Source organism: Macrobrachium rosenbergii, chromosome 27 (assembly GCF_040412425.1).
Source record: "Macrobrachium rosenbergii isolate ZJJX-2024 chromosome 27, ASM4041242v1, whole genome shotgun sequence".
Taxonomy (NCBI): domain Eukaryota; kingdom Metazoa; phylum Arthropoda; class Malacostraca; order Decapoda; family Palaemonidae; genus Macrobrachium; species Macrobrachium rosenbergii.
This window is the reverse complement of record NC_089767.1, coordinates 22,108,736-22,129,728: the sequence shown is the minus strand read 5'-3', so window position 1 is coordinate 22,129,728 and position 20,993 is coordinate 22,108,736. Positions and strand designations below refer to the sequence as shown.

At 38.0% G+C, this 20,993-nt stretch overlaps 1 protein-coding gene across 3 annotated transcripts in view; it reads left to right on the top strand.

Moving 5' to 3' along the window:
- Positions 1-7,281: 7,281 nt before the first annotated feature.
- Positions 7,282-20,993, top strand: part of LOC136853484 (thiosulfate:glutathione sulfurtransferase-like) — a 37,896-nt gene continuing 24,184 nt past the window's right edge. Inside the window, exons 1-2 of one of the 3 annotated variants that reach the window (XM_067129095.1) lie at positions 7,300-7,692; positions 14,195-14,275. In XM_067129095.1, the coding sequence (XP_066985196.1) occupies positions 7,608-7,692; positions 14,195-14,275 (166 nt within the window). In that variant the 5' untranslated portion in view covers positions 7,300-7,607. Of the gene's footprint in view, positions 7,693-8,296; positions 8,442-14,194; positions 14,276-20,993 lie in introns of those variants that run through there. The other 2 variants (XM_067129096.1, XM_067129099.1) reach the window with 2 other exon arrangements.

Below are 20,993 nucleotides of genomic sequence, written 5' to 3'. Positions count from 1 at the left end.
TAACTATTCTAGGTGTAACTTTTGACTCTCACCTTACTTTTGAGAAACATCTAATGAAAGTGTCAGCAAATGTCACACAAAAGTTAGGTAATGTACAAAAGGCCTCATATATTTATAACAGTAATAAAATCAGTGCAGCTTTTTTTTAGGTCATTTGTCCTTCCTTTTCTAGAATACTGTTTTCCAATATGGATGTCTGCTTCTGCCAGAGATTTATCTCTTTTTAGATAGAGTGGTTTGTGGTGGTAGGTTTCTGTCTCTGAATATTGTACTGTATTAGCAGTTGTGACTCGGACCATCGATAGATACTCTCTTGTTTGTCAGTTTTTTGTGTTTTTACAGGTCTTTCAAATTCTCAACTGATCCCTGATCCCCTTTTCCTGCTGAAAGCAACCAGATTTGCTGAGCAGCAGCACCAATATACAGTAAATGTGCTTTCTTTATTCTTCACACCATTGGACTGTGGAACAGTCTCCCTTAGGATGTCGTGCAATTAGAACTTCAAAAGTTCAAGCGAAGATGCAATGCATTACTACCATAATACTATTCCCTTTGCATTTTAACACATTTTTATTTATTTATTAATTTATTATTATGTTTTTCTTTTTTTTATTATAGAGGGATGAATAAATTTGTTTTTATTTAGCATTTCCCAACGTTTTGAGAGAGAGAGAGAGAGTAATTGTCGTAAGTGAGTGCTTCGGTTGTTGGAAGAGGGATGAGGTCGTTAGTTTGTTTACGGCGCTGTCTGTCTGTGGAATATGTGTGAGGATTTTTCGGTTTTGAAGGCAGTTTTTTTGAGTCTTGAGTCAGAGCTAGTGCTGGTCTGCCGTTTGGTTTGGACAGTTTTTTTGTGCTGATGCAAAGTTGTTGTTTTCCCTTGTTAGTGTGCTGTTCTTGTTGCTGTATGTTCATGAGTCGTGTGTTTTTCTGTTTTGGTTTGGTTTGTGTGGTTTTGTGTGCTGTGTTGGCGACCGTGGACGCCTTACTCCATCTCCCAGCAACCGAGGACCAGGGTGAGCGTTGTGTACTGTTTTTTTGTGTTTTGAAATTCCGCCACATTATATTTGGCGCCCAACGTGGGGCAGCTGGTATTGCAGCTGCAATTGAGGTTGGTGGCTGGTAGTGTGACTGAAGAGAAGGATGGAAGAGGAACTAGTGAGGTTGCGAGAGGAGAATACGTGGTTGAGGGGTGAGAATGAGAGATTGAGGAGTCAGTTGGAGGAGATGGGGGGAATGCTAAGAAGTGCAAAAGAAGAAATGAAAGGGGAGATGAAAGAGTCAGAAGAGAGAATGGAAGAGAGGGTGGATAAAAAGTTGGAGGGAATGATGAAAAGTGTGGAAGAAATGATGAAAGGTATGTTCAAGGGTGTTTTTGGAGAAGGGGCTGTTGGAGGCAGGTTCTCTGGAACGTGTGAAGGGGCAAGAGAGAAAGAAAAGGAGGAAGAAGTGAATGGAAGCGTGAGTGATGAAAGTGATATGGGAATAGGAAGTAAGAAACGAGGGAATGAGAGGCAGGGTAAGGAAAAGGGGAATGAAAAGCAAGGGAAGGAACAGAGGGAAAGTAAGGATAAGTCAGGGAAGAAAAAGGGAAGAAGGAAAGGAAAGGAAACTGGTAAGAAGGGTAAGGAAGTGGGAAAGGCAGGAAAGAAGGGAGAGGGTGAAGGCAGTAGTGATAGTGAGGTGGATGGAGGTGAGTGGATAAAAGTGGATAAAAAGAGGGGGAAGAAGAGTGTAATGAGTAAGATGAATGTAAGTGCAGAAGTGGACTCTTTGTATTCGGAAGAGGGTATGAAAGGACAGAGCGAAAGTAGGAAAGTGAGAGAAAGTGAGAAAGAAGTGAGAAAGGCTATGTATGTGAGGGAGGTACCCCGGTGTGAAAAGTATAATGAGTATGGAAGTAGGGATGTGCATGATTTCTTTAGGGAGTATGAAAGGTTTTGTCAGGATAAGTATGGGGAAAGTAAGAGAGTGTGGGCTGAGAATTAGGAGAATATTTGACTGGGTTTTGCTTGATATGTATAGGGTTATTATGAGTGTGGGGATGTTGAGTATGACAAGGTGAAAGCTAGACTAGTTGAGCAAGCGAGGCGTATGAAAGCGAGTGTTAAGTATAAGAGGAAGAATGAATTTGATGAGGCAAGAATGAAAGCTGGGGAAACCTTATCACTGTATGCTTGTAGGCTGGAGACGTTGGCAAGGGAAGAAGTTTGGGGATGATGGGATAGATGAATGTAAGGAGTTAGTACGGAAGTTGTTAGGGACAGTGCCAGATGGAGTTAGAGAATTTGTGAACTTGAAGCGGAAGGAGAAGAAAAGATGGACGAATGAAAGGTTGACTTGGGGAGAAATTTTGGAAATTGTAGAAGATTATGAGCTTGACAGGGTTATAAAAGAGAGCAGAAGTGTAAGTGTAAGGGCTGGGTTAGATGAGAGAGTGCCAGAGTTTGGAAGCTTTAGGGATGCAGTGTTGAGGTGCCCAATGAGAATGGCCGATAGTGTAATAGATAGGAGTGTAAGAGCAAGTAATGTGGAGGTGCCAGGGAGGATGAATGATGGGTTTGTAAGGGAACAACGGGTTGGACGGGTTAGGGATAGTAGTGTACAAAGGGGAAGGTCGATGAGTGGAAGTCGAGCGAAGTGTTTTAGATGTGGAAAGGAAGGACATACAAAGAATGAGTGTAGGTGGGCTTTAGGAGCGTGTTTCGGGTGTGGGCAACCAGGACATTTGGTAAGGGAGTGTACGAAAGATAGGGGTTAAATGCTACAGGTGCGGACAGGTGGGTCATATTGCTAATGGTTGTAGGGGTACCTGAGTGAATGTAATATGTGGCAACTGTGGTAAGAATGGGCATTATGCGAGAATGTGTTCAGAACCGAGAGCGAAGTGTGACGAATGAATGTGGAATGGAAGGGCATGTATCAAGTGTATGTAGACGAAAGAGGGTGACTGTGACAGCGAATTCGGGAAACTGAGTGTGAAGGGGGTTCAAATGGGTGAATCCTCCAGGATGCAAGCGGTGCGTGTGATGCATGTACGTGAGAGGTTGTTGCATGAGGATCAGCAATTTGTTTTGATAGAGTATGGTAGGAAACGTAAGAAAGGGAAGAACGTAAGTAAACTGAGTGGTCGTAAGTTGTGTGATAGGGGTGTGAGTGCCAAAGTGAAAATGAGTGATAAAGCGTGTAATACGGATGAATGGGATGGTATGAATAGAACGTATAGCATATGCGGGTTTGATATAACTGAGTTGACTGAACGTGTAGGGGTTAGTGAACGGATGGAGGTGAGCGAAAGTGTAAGAGTAAGAGAGCGTAGCAGTAATATACGAGTGATTGAAAGCATGAATGAATCGTTGCAAGAATTGGAAAGGTCAATGAGCGAATGGGATGGGTTAGTTGAAGAATTGGGGGAGGTATTTGGGAACGAGTTAGAGGGTATAGATGAGATTGTGGATGAAATTGAGAGTGGTAATAGTGAAGAAGATAGCGTGAATCTGAGAGAGAATGGAGGAGAAGATGTGAGTTTGAATATTGCTAGAAGAGAGAATGATTCTGAGAGAATGATTGCGTGCCCGCGAACGCGATCTAGAGGACCTGCTAGTGAGCATCCGTGGGTGTTGCGTAAGGCGATTTGAAAGAGGTGTGAAAGGTGTTGGTTGGGAAATGCTAAAAGGGGGGAGAAATATAGAGGGATGAATAAATTTGTTTTTATTTAGCATTTCCCAACGTTTTGAGAGAGAGAGAGAGAGTAATTGTCGTAAGTGAGTGCTTCGGTTGTTGGAAGAGGGATGAGGTCGTTAGTTTGTTTACGGCGCTGTCTGTCTGTGGAATATGTGTGAGGATTTTTCGGTTTTGAAGGCAGTTTTTTGAGTCTTGAGTCAGAGCTAGTGCTGGTCTGCCGTTTGGTTTGGACAGTTTTTTTGTGCTGATGCAAAGTTGTTGTTTTCCCTTGTTAGTGTGCTGTTCTTGTTGCTGTATGTTCATGAGTCATGTGTTTTTCTGTTTTGGTTTGGTTTGTGTGGTTTTGTGTGCTGTGTTGGCGACCGTGGACGCCTTACTCCATCTCCCAGCAACCGAGGACCAGGGTGAGCGTTGTGTACTGTTTTTTTGTGTTTTGAAATTCCGCCACATTATGAAGTGAGATTTCTTTCTGTATTAACTTTTACCAACCTCTTATTCCTTCCTAACAAACACTATATTCTTTGGAAGCTTGAATTTCAGTGGCCTCTGTGGGCTTATTCCATATGAATAAGATTCATCCTCTGAATAATGATAATGATAAATAATAATGATAACAATAATAATAATACTGACAGACTATACATAACATGACAGACAGACTATACATAACACGAAAGGAAGAGGGGAGAGGGCTACTAACCATAGAGAACTGCATCAACATCGAAAGCAGAGCACTGCGGCAATAACAGAAAACCAGTGAAGGCTATTGGCTAAGGAGTGCATGGGAAGAAGGACTGATAAAAGTAGACGAAGACCCACGAATATACAGAGACAGGAGAATGGAAAACAAAACAGAGGAATGGCACAACAAACCAGTGCACGGACAGTACATGAGACAGACAAAAGAACTGGCCAGCGAGGGAGAACTCAAGAAGGAAACAGAAGGAATGCTAACAGCAGCACAAGATCAGGTCCTAGGAACCAGATATATCCTAAGAACAATAGATGGAAATAACATCTCACCCATATGCAGGAAGTGCAAAATGAAAGAGGAGACCATAAACCAAATAGCAAGCGAATGTTCGGCGCTTGGACAGAACCAGTACAAAAAGAGGCATGATTCAGCAGCAAAAGCCCTTCACTGGAGCCTGTGCAAGAAACACCAGCTAGCTTGCAGTAATAAGTGGTAAGAACACCAACCTGAGGGAGTGATAGAAAACGATCAGGCAAAGATCCTCTGGGACTATGGTATCAGAACAGATAGGGTGATACGTGCCAGTAGACCAGACATGACGTTGATTGACAAAATCAAGAAGAAAGTATCACTCACTGATGTCGCAATACCATAGTACACCAGAGTAGATGAGAAAGAAAGAGGAAAAAATTGATAAGTATCAAGACCTGAACATCGAAATAAGAAGGATATGGGATATGCCAGTGGAAATTGTACCCATAATCATAGGCACACTGGGCACGATCTCAAGATCCTGACTGGCCAATGAAGAATTAGAGGAATTTATTTCTGGTGATAGAAATTCATTTCTCGCTATAATGTGGTTCGGATTCCACAATACGTTGTAGGTCCCGTTGCTAGGTAACCAATTGGTTCTTAGCCACGTAAGAGTAGCTTTCGTGCGGGTCGGACGTGTCTTTGAAGTGCTCTGCGTAAAAGTGCCTGACTTGCGCGATGTTCAAAGTGAAAACGAAGAAGAAGAAGGAAAAAGAGAAAATAAGTACTATAGAAATTAAATCAAGTAAAGGGAATATCAGTCTATCATACGAACATTTTCTCATGATTATCAATGCAGCACGTAACGATGCAACTCAAAAGAAAGTACTGGAGAAAGCTGAGCCAACCCCAGTCGAGAGTCAGCAACCTGCGGACTTTGCTCTAGAGAAGTTGTTGATGAAGGAACTTGCTGTGATACTTGTGACACTTGGTTTCATTTATGGATGCTCCGGTACAGAGCCCAGATACACACCCATACTTGGTAGTGAGAACATATTGTACATCTGTAATAATTGCAAGAGGCCTGAACAAAGAACACACAAAAAATTCATCGAAGATGAAGAAATAAAAGAAAACACAGAGACATTAACAAAGTTGATTCAGGGTTCGGTTCAGAAAATTAGTAATGATCAACATAGATGAAATCCAAAACAAAATTGACAATGTTGATAAAGATGTAAAGACCATGACGAACATGGATAAAACGTATGCTGAATCATTAAAGAAAAAAAAATGCTTCTGATCAAATCTACAAACAAAGAGAACACAGCAGCAAATGAAAAGAGACAAATTATGAGTCACAAGAAGAATGCAAATTTAAAAAGGAACTAAAGGCTCTCCTATCCTGCCGGAGCTACGATACTGACGAGAAACACTGAAAGACAATTATAAAATATAAGAAGCACCTTATTTCGAAAACGTGCATGGGCCCGCCAGAGAGGGATTAATCCCTGTGGAGGGCTGTACATAAAACCAAAGTGAACAAAGTAAAATAAATCTAATCCTTCGGACCAGCCTTAGGAGAGCTGCTAATCAGCTCAGTGGTCTGGTTTAAACTAAGGTATACTTAACTTTTTTCCTGAAAAGGAATCTGGAAAAACTAGATGCCGAAGTAGCTCCAAGACTCATGCAGAAAAATGTTACTAGAAACAGCCCACATAGTGAGAAAAGTGATGGACTCCTAAGGAAGCAGGATGCAACCCTGAACCCCACACTATAAAAACCACCCAGTCGAATAGGATGACTGTGATAGACCAAAAAAATATATATATAAATAATAATAATGATAAAATAAAATAATAAAATAATAATAATAATAATAATAATAATAATAATAATAATAATAATAATAATAATAATAATAATAATAATAATAATTGTTCTGTCCAGATGCACACTTTCAGATTTATTCTTTCAGTCACAGCTGCATCTTTCCTCTCTCTGGGCCCAAGGTCTCAGTGGAAGAGTACAGAGTTTCATGTGAGTTCCCAAAACTGAAAATTTTTTACATAAGATTATGTCAATGTCAGATAATAAATCCAGCAACACAATGAATGAAAGAAAAGTTTTATAACTCGGTAATCAAATAAAAGAAAGTTATAGTGTTAAGGTTGAAGGCTGAAATTAGTATTTATTGATCTAGAATTATCGCAGATAAGTAGCATAGAAAAACAATAATAAATATAGGCTACATTGTAAATATTGAAATAGCCGTGGCAAGTACCGCGTCGTACAATGTTACAATTACAAATGCTACACATTCAAACAGCAGAGACAAATGTACTAGAAAATTAATGTTCCAGGTTTCAGTGAGTGTCTTGTTACACAGAGAACCTGCTTGCGTTGCAATGGATTACATTGAAATGAAAAAGCAAGGACAGTTCAACAGATCATTGGGAAAAATGCTAAATTGAATTATATACTGATTAATGCACGATCAGTGGGAAACAAAGCAGTTGAAATAAAAAGAACACATTATAAGCACTTGAGAGGATGCTTTAGTTCTGACGGAAACATACCAGATAGAAATACGGGACTGTAAGAAAATGGCCACAGTTAAATATTATATCAAAGACCCCGCTCAACCTGTCAACTGTCATGCACCCGTTTTCTGTGGCCCGGAAAAATCTATGAGGCCAACTAGAAATTTAAAGTTGAGCGTCATCTCAGCACATCTGGAAATATTTGCATCCGTGTATTTGACTAATGGTTGATGAAATATTAGTTATATCATAAAAATTTGCGAAATAACATCAGCCTGCAGTCGTAACTTCAAGAAAATTCAGAAATATCGAGGCAGGCACCTCATAGGTTAAAGGGTCCGAGCCTGGAGAAACCCCGACTGTCGGCACTGCGCTTAGTACTGAACAGTAGAGTGATTGGAGGTAGATCTCGTGTTTTTACTTTGGCTGCAATGGCAGCATCACGCCCCGTGGGCCGTTCCCTCCAAACTCTTGCCACCGCCTTCAGGAGCAGTTATTGCACACCGTCACAAAATGGTTGGTTGTATTTATTACTTGTGTTGTGCCGTCCATTTCATTTTGTGTACAGCGCATGTTATGTCCTCCGTACTTGAATAGGTGGCAGTATAGCCCTGAATTATTCAGGCTCTGGTTTGAACAGTAATCCGAAATGTCAAGCCTCATCCCTGGTGATGCTAAAACAAGTGTTTAGATTTATTTAAGTGAGCGTGATAAGGTATTATACGCAATGGAAGTATGGCATTCTTTATCTCATGAGCTGATGATCCCCCGTAGGCGCTGATAAGCCGCTAGGTTAAAGCGCAATAGTCCTGACCGTTAGGACAGTTTATCTTGTAATAAAATAATATTGTAATCGTTAAGTAGTCCAGTGTAAGAGGACGAAAATTTAACAGCATGGAATATAGATTTATGGTTAGGCCTACTCTAGCATCTCATATTTAAGACTAGGGATGTTCAGAATGAGGAAATCGATAAATACACTGCGATTTAGCCATATTGTTGGTACAAGTACTAGCCTAATTAGAGCTAAGTCAGATTCCTGAAGGCCGAAATGTATCATTGCCGCTAGGCCTAATCCCGTAGATGTGGGATTGTCACAGCAGGAACGTGCCGCAGGGAGCATGCGGAAGTCGCCCATACAGTCAACGTCATCTTGTTGCTAGGCAATTGTATGGACCGCGTACTTTGAAGGTCCCCGAGAGGAGGCGGGTGGTTGGATCTCGGATTTTCCTCACCGATAAGAAACAACCGGACGGCAGTTTAACGTAAATATTTAACACAAACTGTAGGCCTAATTGGCAGTATTGTGACAGGTCTGCTCGTTAAACGTCTGTTTTCTCACGTTCTCATCCAGGCCGCTCAGCTAGGCTACGCCTGTTGTATTAGGCATCTATAACCAGTAAGGCCTACACTATATTAAATTTCAACGTTTTTCCAGAGTAACAAATGAATTATTGTTTCCCCTCCAAGATGTGTAGTGTAGGGTCATTTATCTAACTGCGAAGACAATGTTTAGGTTTCGGTGTTTAGACAATGACCACTTCATTGCCTTCCAACCCAAACCTCAAACAGTAATGGCAGCCTAAAGGGACTGTGACATTGAAGGATGGAGAGAACAAATGGGTGATTAGTGTAGGAGCTGTATGTGGTTTTGTGAGAAATGTCTAAGACACATGAAGGATAGGCTAAAATGTCGCAAAAATAAGAATACCTCAACCAAATTTCACCTAGTAAACAAATTATACTTTACAAGAGGGAAATTTACTGTTAGTGTAGTGTGGCATCACATAGACCTATAGCAATGCAATACTGTCTCTTCCCTCATGGACATGACCCCTCACCAAAACATGTGCCAGTGGCTCCCCTTAGGATATACCCAAACCTATTGTAAAAAAATTACCATAAGGTAATGTCTTACATGACCCTGAACCCCTTAATCTTCTTTAGAATTGCCAGTCTACATCAGTGGGCATGTTTTATAAAAAAAAAAATTACTTTAGGTAATGTCATATAATACATGACAGGCAGCTTTACCTCTGGGCCCCTTAACCTTCCCAAAAGCTATGTCAGTCTATATCAGTGGGTATGTTTTAGTTTTACATCATCCAGCATGAGGAACAGTACTCTAGCTTTCCTTTCAGGATTACCGTTCAAAGGCCAAAGGTCATAGCTTGTCATTATTAGTAGGAGCCTTTTCTTGTTTTTGGAAGGCTCATGTGCAGTTATGGTGTGTGGGCATTTTACAAGAAGTATTGCTATCATTGTTTCCTCATTTGGAGGTAGATTAAGATATAGAAGTGTACATCATGTGGAGTAATACTGTACTTTAATTTCTCCGCCATGAAATGTTAGTCCACAGGTGTTGACACTGTCTCTACTAGCTGCTAGCCATCTCTCTCTACATTTTGATTTCTTTATCAAAAGCACATAGTTAGCAGTATGTATAAGCATGCCTTTCAACACACCACTTATATGTATAATTTTTTTTAGGCTATTTCAGTGTCACTAGACAGTCACCTCCCCAACAAAGAAAGACCTTTGTCACTTTCAACCTCCCAAATTTGGACTCGCTTACATAGATGATAATGCAGATTTTACGTTGTTTCTTGAGATGCTGTCTGTTTACTATAGGACAGTAAGAATTCCAGTCCCCCAAGGTTACATTTGCATGCATAAAGGACTTTTAAAGGAAATTATTCATAAGGAGTAGAACTTGTTAGGCTTCTGCACGTCATTTCTAAAACAGTTCTTGTAACTACAGTTACAGAAAAATCACGTACACATCTGAAATTTTAACACCTAAGGAATATAACCCTATGTTCGTGAAGATGTTGTATGGCTGCTTTAGTGAAACAGGCTTACCATTTCCCAAGAAGGAAGAGTAAACCTTCAGACAGCCATTGTGGAAGTAACCCCTACTAATGGAAAATTGCTTTGTGGAAATATGCTTTAACTTTGAAATTTGGAACATCAGTATATTCATTAGCTGAATGAGGGCGAACACATGAGAATTCATGTGATTAGAAAAGAATTTTGCTCAGGTGTAGTGTTATTCTTGCAATAAGCCATGTAAATGAAAAAGTACTTTGGACATGTTTACAAAATCAAGTGTATGGTGCCTTCTTACATTAGGCCTAACTTAGATATGCTGCTGAACATCAGTTTTCCCTACATATAAGGAAAAATGACAGTGACTGTGGTTATTTATTCAGTGGCTTTACTTAATTACATCTTGGCAAGAAATTGTTGTTTGCTGAACAGAAGGATTCATCCCTTTGCAGTCCAGATAGTCAGTGATTAGAGACCAGAAACATCTTCAAAATAAATACAAGACATTGATACATATGTTTCAACATAGATGGCACTAGACTAGCATGATATAATTATTAGGATAGGGTCCCAGTACCTATAGATCAGAATTTTCTGAAGCATGCCTATAAATTCCAGTTTGTTCTGTATTTTTGTGATTAGCTTTTTTATGCACGCAGATACCAACAGTTTAGTACTTGTTTAATAATGTGGCACATAATTACATCATATCTGGATCATTGATTGTTGAAGGTGCATAACATCCCATCTTTTCAATTATGTTGTACTTTATTGGAGTAAAACATAATTGTTTTTACACTTGGTCACAACTAAATAATCAATGTACTGAGATGGTCCTTGCCCTAACCCTCAGTACATGTACCATGTCCTTCCACAGTATTGTTTTTAATGTCAGTTTCCTTCAGAACTATGTACATATTTAACTAGTAATTATTTATATATTTTTAAGTTCAAGTCAGTTTAACTTTGAATACAATGTACATGTATTGGTTTTGAGGCGATACATTTTGGCAGTTGAGGTTATACTTTCTGGTGAAGACTTTTTTTTTTTTAGCTTGAAGCATGTGTTTTTCTTACTTGACCACTTTATGATATGTGTGTATTTTTTAACCAACTCCATTGATACAAATCACTCTTTTTATCTTCCTAATGATTCCCTTGTTTGCAGGCTGGTTCATTAGAAGATTTTGCTTTGCTGCATAGGATACTAAAGCAATGATGCCATTACCATCTGACAAATGTTAGAACTCTTGTTTTTCCAGAAATCTTATACAGTAGTATGTGGTAGCATTGGGAATATGATATAGAGAATGAACTGTTCCATTGACCCTTTTATCAAAAGATTTTGAAAATTAAGTGTTGGTCAAAGCACTGTGACCACAGCTTTGACTTCATGGTCTCCAAAATTGACTGCGCCTGATGAACTTTGAAACTACATTTTTATTCTACATTAGATCTGTATTTTTTCTCTAATGATTCTTAGCCAATGTGGTTGCAGAAGCAACATAATAACAAAGGAGTAGAATTGTTAATTTATGGTCCATTTCACCATTAGGGGCAACAATAAAGGTAGAAACCATAATGGAGGGGAATACATTATGAAATGTTAGAATGGAAACCTATACAGTATAGGTAAAACAGTCAGGAATTTGGACAAAATGTCTAAATGTTGAAAAGCTGTAAGAATAAATGACAGGTGTAATGCTTTAGCAATTCAGTGTTGGGATGAAAATCAGGAAGTAAACTGATAATTGTAAAAAAGTGCTCAGAAGCACTTGTATAAAAAAAAATACCAATTTGCTTAAAGAGCCATTAACGCTGTAACCACATTGGGTGGGAAAAAATCTTTTAATAGCTTGGACAGGATCAAAGTGAATTTTGTCTGGAAACCAGCCTTTTAGGTGTGGTTGGGAAAGATAATGTGGATACCGTTGTATGTGGTTTACCAGCACCATTTAGCTGATACAGTAATCGTAATCTTGCCTTAGGGGAGAAGCTTGTTGGTTTATTGTAGATGTTAACAAAAATAGACCCCTGATGAGAAATTCTACAGAGACAATATGCACAGGCTAAGAATCTCAAGAGTTATCTCCAGGTATTTTTCTCTCCTTCCAGTACACTTGTTTTGTTAGTAAATTGTATGAGGCCTCAAAGATTGGGATGGGTTAGTGTATAGTGTAGTCTGAATGCTGTAAGACCCAGAATTGTAGAAATATGGAAATTGCAAGATCAGGACCAGTATTATACATAGCTTGTCAAGGAAGATCATCCACTGCCTGTTCATTTGTGTTTCTTCTAGGTATCTTGTCAATGAAACTCCTCCCTTACAGTCAAGGGATTTTGGTCAAACTTGGTAGAAAAGAATGTCATCATTGCCAGATGTGTCTGTCACACTTAACTTTATCATTTTAATTCTTTCTGCACTGTTAAAAAAGTTTTGGTAAAACTTAATAGAAAGGTTAACCATCATGCATAGGTCTGCATAAAAGATTGTCCATCTGGCATTATGTCTTACACCGTAACATTGTCATCAAAACTCGTAAATGCTCGAAGGGATTTCAGTCAAACTTGGTGAAAATATTGACTATTGTACATAACATAGACCTGTATAAGGAGTAATTTTTGGTCTGACTGTCTGTCAGCATATCTGTCATGATTGGCCTGTCATCACAGCTCATCTTGGTAGAAGTTATTTCAGCCAACTTTGTATAAAGGGAGACAGTCATACAGTGTTGTGCATGACTGGAAAGTGTCTGCTTTTCTGCCCTTAAATGTGTCAGCTTTCTTTTCCTAATCATGCTTACTTCTACTCCCATGGTATACTGTACATACAGTTATACTTTTTTACCATAAATTTTTCACGGTGGTCCTAAAGTGAAATTATGGATCCAATTTCCTTACGTTTTTGTAATTTGACTAACCTTGGCAATAAAGTAACTTTTGAAATGTAAATGATCGAGGCTTGTGTTTGGTGCTTACTATGTCAATGAAACCCTTTTACATGAAATCAGGGTTAGTGTTTTTGCAACCCGACCTTGATCATGACTGCAAAAAGAGAGTAGGCTTCCAGGACATTTGTGGTTTACAACACATCCTGTGTAGAGGAGTTGTTTTGGAAGGCTGTATGCTGTTTCAATAATACTGTAGTATCAGAATGATTATCAATTTAATAAGATGTAATGTTGAATGTGTCAGTTTGGAGGAAAAACCCACTTCACCTGTATACCCTGAAGATCAAGTCTGGAATTTGATTAGAAGTCTGCCTAAAGCAGTGTTTTATTGTTTTGTGGACACAAGTGCTAATTAAATTAAACTTCATTACGTGTCTGCCTTTTTGAGCAGTCACTCCTTCCACTCAAATATAAGCTAGTTTTAGGCTTTGTATACCTGGAGCTTTGGAAGTCTTTTTCTCATTTAGAGGTCTCAGTCATTCCATCATTCATCTACCACTAGTGGTTATGAAAGTTGGCGGTGCTCATAAGTTGAATGGGATAACTGCTGAAGAATTGACAGGAGGTTATATTGCAGTAGTAAAAGTAATACATTAGAGAAAATGTGTGTCACAGATAGGGCCTTGACGGTCAAGTGGCCAGACTAAGGCCAGATTAGTTTTCAAGTGATAAAAGCATTCCTATAGGTGCAGTTGCTATGTATTGGCTCTCGAGTTATCAGGGTTATCTGAGTTCTCAGCACTTTCACTCAGTTTTTGGGTCACATATGGAGGAAATAGTACTTTACAGTTAGTCTGGACAAGGTTCCTGTCCTAATTGAAAACAGCTGTCACTTTGCTCAGGATAACAAAATTCAACAGTTGAATCCATTACCTTTGACCAAACAATTGCAGTACTGTAATGAGAATAATAGATTTTTTTAGGTATAAATTACGAAAATGTTTAAATTTCCTGGTATAGGATTGGATGTGTGTAACTCCGTACAGTATTTGCTTGCTGAAATTGAAATAAAACAAAAAGTTTGTTCAAAATGGGCTGTTATGACATAGGAAAAACTACTTGATTTTCTTATGTAACTGTAACAGTATATTTCTTGATATAACTACTTGCTGATGATGTAAGCTTGGAGTGACTTATTCAAACTAATTTTAAAAATACATATTTTTTTCATGCAGCATTACTAAGGACTTTGGGTATTCAAACTAATTTTAAAAATACATTTTTTTTTTTTCATGCAGCATTACTAAGGAACTTTGGGTATAGGCCTGTAGTAAACCACACGCCTATATTCCTTTCATTTCAGCGTCTGTTCTCAGCAGGTAAAATGGTTTTTTGCATTCTTTTTACAGTACTTTACTGTCATTGGTGTAGTACTTGATTGAATTTTAAAAAATCAGTAGGCTACCGTATTTTATCCATACTTTGTATTAAGCATATATGACAACTTACAAATATTCATTACTGTATTTTCCAGTGTGTATTTTTTTATTAGTTTATGTACAGTATATTTTTTTCCATATCCACACATTTCTTACCATCCTAATTCTTCTTACTTTATATAACTAAACAAGTAATTTATCTAATTGTTTTTCATACATTCCCTTACATCATACACACTTTACTTCTATAATGCTGTAAAGGATAATTGACTTGTCATCTACAGTATTAAGGGTAGTTGTCTCAACAATCCTTACATGCCAATTTTGCCTTCCAAAGTTGGAAGACAGTCTTATTTTCCGGTTTTTTGTTTTTTTTTTTCCACCTTGCTTCATCTATCTATCCTGTGACCATCATTTGTTACATTTACACCCAGTCAGCCTCCTGTAAGGGGGTAGTGCCGTCAGTGCACTTCACGCAGTGCACTGTAGGCATGGTATTACTTGTGTTCTTTGCAGTGTCTCCCTTCAGCCCCTAGCTGCAATCCCTTTCACTCCTTTTGCTGTACCTCCATTCATATTCTCTTTCTTCCATCTTGCTATCCACCCTCTCCTAACAGTTGTTTCACAGTGCAACTGCGAGGGTTTCTGCTTGTTACATGTCGAAAACCTTTCTGCTCACATTTTTTCTTTCAGTCCCCCCCCCAACACATTCAGACTCTTTCCCTAGCCCGTTGTTTCTCTCCACTATTCCCAATCAACATTTCATTATCTGCAAACATCAGCCACCCTTACATCTCCTGGCCTTATTCCGACTTACATCACTTCATTCACAATGACATTAAAAAGTGTTGGAGACATGACACATCATTGTCTCAAGATTCATTTTTACCTCAAACCGGTCACTCTCCCATCTATGTAGTTATCACAAGTCATTTGCATAATGAACACTGAAAGTCTGAAACAATTACCGGTACCTTTATACTATACACTCTAAACAATTATTTTATAAGATAAAGTATTGATCCAGGTAACCTCTGCATTCTCTAGGCCCTCACAGTGTTCTGTCCCTTTTCTTGACATTTCCACCTAAAATCTTACCATAATCAGTCCTTGGTGTAATGATATTGTGTTCCTATAATTGCACAGTCACTTATTATTTTTATCTTATATAAAGGATCAATTATCTCACCCATTTCCGTGGAATCTTTCTATTACTCAGAAATATCTTGCGCATCCTGGTCAGTTAATGAATCCCCCATTCACATTAGGACTTTAGTATCTCACTAATAACCTCATCAAATCATCGTCCTTTCTACAGTATGACTCACCCTATTTTCACCTCTGTACCTAAGTACATATCTAATTTATAAGCCCATTAATTCAAGGAGCCGTAATGTTATTCAACCTGTTAATTACCCTTTTAACATCGTCATCATCAAAACCCATGAGTATGATTCCAGTGCGGAATTTAACTAGCTAAATATTCAAGTCCATAGTTGTCTTTACGTAAAAGTGCAGTATGGGTGGTGGAAACATTGGTGTGTAGACAGGGTGTCACAGATAAAGTGTCGAAAGACAATGCGTCGATAGATAAAGGGTCGAAAAGACAAAATGGCGACCATACAAAATGCCGAAGGTTACAGTGTCGAAAAAGTGTTGAAGGCTGACATAATACTTTTAAGAAAAGGAAGGTGATTGCTCATCCCACGTAATCTAAGCTAATTCGAAAATCTCCATTGGCACAAATAAGGAATTGCTTTCGGAGCAAATGTTTAAGGGAAATGATTGGAAGACAAAACAGGAAATATTCTCTAGTAAACCAGCGGCTAAAAAAATATTGTTGATGGTTATGATTCTTAAAGTGGGCTAGAATACTTAAAAGCAATAGCATATAATTTGTGAAATTATCAATATTCATTAAATGTTATGTTTTTATTTTGAACCCATGCTCTTGGGTAAACTATATGCATTCATATAACCTTGTTATATTTTATATACTGTACTCCAAATAATTTTAAAATAAAAATCCAAAGTTTTGTTCATTTTGTATGAAACTATTCCTTTCAATATTTTGTCAAATTTTCTTTTAAGGTGATTGCTCATGTATCGAAATTTTGATTGTTGACAAATGTTTTATTGTCGATTCACTAGAATCGCAATCTTTCGGAAATTATCATTCATTAAATGTTCTGTCCATCGTCATTCTTATTGCCAAATAATTTTAAAATAAAAATCCAAACGGAAACTATTCCTTTCAAACATTAGCATAGGACATTTTATTGTCCCTTTGCCCGTAATTTATAGGACATTACTCCTGCCCGTAAGCCGTTCCTCCCTCATTCATATTCGGTCGGCATCGCTTTTTTCATAAAAAAATAAATGCTGCTTATTAGCATGACGGTTGCGGGCCCTTTTTGTGCTGGCGTTGTTGACAAGACTTTACAGACTCCTTTCTCGTCTTGGGGAGCAGTTTTACCTCGTGCCCAGTCACAGTCTTTGCAGGAAGCATTCTCAAGTTGTTACTTCTCAATTTTGTGTGGTTTTCTTATTTTCTCCCACTGAGCCCCAGTTGAAGGGGGATAGCTGTCGCCACTAAATTGATTACAGTATATACCTTGTTGGACAAGAGCTAGAGAATTGTAGGAGAATAAACGATGAATTTGACGTAGTACAGTTTTTTCTATTAGATTCTATATTATTGTTTTGAAATTCTGAAGTGAAACTGTAGGCTTTTTTCAAGTTAATACATTGATTGCAAAGTACTTTCTTAGTTATAGAAAGTTGCCTTATCTGTTTACTCATAAAGCAGTTCAGAAAAGTCGTTTTATGGTTTAAAATTTTATCCCGTAAGGTTGTGTGGAGTACAACGTGACTATACAGCTTCACCATAATGTTAGGAGATGAATTAAGGGGTGATGAAACCATCTTTTAGTAAGGATTGGAAGCAAATTCCATCATTTTGCCGTACTTACTTAATCACTAACGAAAGACCACTTTGTAATGCTCTTTATTCCCCATTGAACTGGTGCATTAAGTTTGCATAATAAAGTAATCTTGAGACTTGCTCAGAATGATTGTACGCCGTATGGTATGTATTTTTAAAAATCACTCACCACTTTACCTGCTCCCATTCCTAGTCTCTGCTCTTAACTTGCCTGAATCTTTTAACTACCGACATGAACGGTAAATTCTCCAAAATACTATTTTACTTTATTATTATTTTTTTTTTTGTAGTTTTGTAGCTATTTGAACAATGGTTTTACTGGATGATTTCTGTTCAGTTTGTAATATCTTATTTCGCCTTTGCTTTTATGTCAGTTTTTATCTTTATTTATTTCCCCCTTTAATTTCCCAGTTTGTATACTGTCATTTATTTTGCTTTTTGTAGCCGTGTACTTAGCATTAGTGTGTAAATTAAATTCTTGCGAGTTATGGCTATTTTTATACTTTTATGTGTAGACATCAGTATAGTTTTTATTTTGTGTAGTTTTTTTAGATAACTAATCCTGATGATGGGAAAGGTAAGGAATTCCCAAAGCTCAGCTGTTCATCTGTATGATATTAAGAAATAATGTCTGCGGTATTACAGTATGTATATATATATATATATATATATATATATATATATATATATATATATATATATATATATATATATATATATATGTGTGTGTGTGTGTGTGTGTGTGTGTGTGTTTTAGTTTTTATAGATAACTAATCCTGATGATGGGAAAGGTAAGGAATTCCCAAAATCTCTGTTGTGCCCCTCTATGAAATTAAGAAATAAGAATTTCTGCATTTTTATCGTCTTCTGGCTATCCTGTTTTATATATATATTTATACCGTATGTATGTATATATATATATAGAGCCTCGATGGCTAGGTCGGTAGAGCAGCAGCCTCGGACTTCATAGAGGTCTGTGGGGCGGGTTCAAATCCGCAGCCGACCGGTCAGAGAGGCGGACACTGCTATCCGTGTAGACACCCTGGGATTATGTATGTAATCAATGGATAGGTTTGCTGAAAGCAAGTGGATGTTACAGACTAATACACACACAAACAAAGCCACTCCAACATCTTCTAAAAACATAACAGACACCTCACATGTCTCGAACTGTCGACCTAACCGCTCAATTCTCCTCGCTGCTGGGAGAAAGGGAGCTGGGGATTTGGTACGATACATGTACACATGCGCTACCGGGGTCTAAGTGATGTCAGGCAGGGCAGCCGATCTAGGCTACGGCCTACCCCAGCGCCAAATCAAAGTCCTGCAACAGAAGGCATCGTGCTTATCCCATATAAAAAATGGGAAAAAGCACGTTAATTGAAGAAGAAGAAGTATGTATGTATGTATGTATGTATGTATGTATGTATATATATATATATATATATATATATATATATATATATATATATATATAGTATATATATATATATATATATATATATATGTGTGTGTGTGTGTGGTGCATCACTATATTGTGACTGGAAATAATGAGTAAGAAGCCACAATAATGTAAATGAGAGACTGTATTTTTCCAAATTACAAAAAAGGTGGTTAAAAAACAGGGGGAGCTTTCTTCAGCCAACTGAAGAAGACCGTTGTGCAAACGGTCGAAAGCTCCCCCTGTTTTTTTAACCCTTATTTTGTATTTTGGGAAAATAGTCTCTCATTTACATTATTGTGGCTTTTTACTCATATATATATATATATATATATATATATATATATATATATATATATATATATATATATATATATATATATACCTAATTTATTTATTTTTACTTATTTGAGCATATCAGCACTTGACAAGAGTTAGTTCTCTGAAAAAAAAAAAAAAGTAGTACAGGGCTTGCATTTGCTTTTTTATTCTTTCAGTAACAGCCCAGTCAAAGATGAAAATGAATGGTGATATTATAACCTTTAAACACAGCTTGAGCAGTTCATACTGGTACTGCGCTATCTAGTTTCAGCTCATCATGCATCGGGAGTTTCTTTGCATTAGCACTCACATCTAAACATATTCACTATCATACGAAACGCAGTGTTATTTATTTAGTACCCCAAGCTGTGTTTTTATCCTTTCGGTAATATATTTTGCAAGGACATGCGTTCGTTTGCTTTCTGTTATCTATAATGTTTGTGCTTTTATCGTCCTTGTCCCCCCCCCTTGATTTGAAGCGTCATCTCTGTTTGAAGGTCGTTTCCTCCCACAGTCATTGCACGACCTATTTCTGCCTGCCCTTTTCCCCATCCCTTGGCACACTTGGTGTTATTGTCCCAAGCAATTGGCACTAACTAGACGTCGTAAATCGTAGTGCTTCCCCTGACCTAGGCAACAGATTGTCGAAATCTTTTTTTCTTGATTTCTGGCAGCCAGACAATAATTTTTAGGACCCTGGTAAATAGCTCAGCCTCCTAGGACTAGTCTCATCCCCCACTGTGAATTCGCAAGTTATTCATACAAGGGCCCACGTTGCTTTGTGGCGATGAATAAGACGCTGCGTTCATGAGATGCATTTGCTGCCACGTATCATTAGGAATGGCTGTGAGTAATTATACGTAATAAAAAATGACTGTAAAATTCATACGGAAGAGGCGAGAGACCCTGGCAGCGTCATCTTTCGAATGTAACAGTTATTCGTGTTTGTTTTCGTCTCAGTTTTTTCATAGTCTTAATAACCGTCTCACCTTGAACAGGAACATTTTTGTAGGCTTAAAGTTGTATAAAAATAAAAGCGCCACTTTAGAGTTCCCGGCTAGACCCACTATCCCTGGCCATTGACGTAATCACAACAACAATTTCAAGGTCAGGGTGCTATACAGAATCTCTCTCTCTCTCTCTCTCTCTCTCTCTCTCTCTCTCTCTCTCTCTCTCTCTCTCTCTCTCTCGGGCTAGTCACGTAATCAAACTCAGCCTTTCAAGGTCATGGTTCTTCTAGTTTTGTTCTGTGTTTATAACTGGTTCGTCTCGGGACAGGGTGGAGACATCATGAAAATGTTTGTCGAATACTGTTGTTTATTTTTTCAAGGACCAGATTTGTATACAGAATTAATTCATTCATAAGGTGTAATTGTTAAGGGTTACTACTTTAATTTGGGAAGTTGTAACTGAAATTAAATTAGTCGATACCAAACTTATTGATAAAGTATGTATACTTAAAATAAATGTCACCTTTTTCCCACAAGTGGATTTTAAAATCTCATATGGAAATTAAGTTGTATATGAATAAGGCGCAAGTGGTAATATTCCCGGTTCTGTATTTCCATTTTCCTGCAAGTGCGTTTTAGAGAACAGAATTATTGATATTAAGTTGTATACGAATATTGCCGAAGAGTAATCCTATTCCCTTTATGTTGTTTTCTGAGAAAAAAATATTTTTAGATATATTGCACAGTAATTAGGAACACAACTCATGTATGTCGAGAAAAGAAGGGACGCCTGCAGTACCAACTTTCGTTTCTCGAGAGTGTTTAAATATTCGCCCTTCAGCCGGTAGCATTGATCGTGACAGAGCTACTTCTAATCAAACGAAGACCCGGATTTAGAGAATGCCAAATTCCTGTTGGCCTCCGCAGAGAAATGTCAGGGACACATAGGTCTTATCCAAGGGTGGGTCTGAGAGCAAGACAGAGATGATGATCGATAGTTTA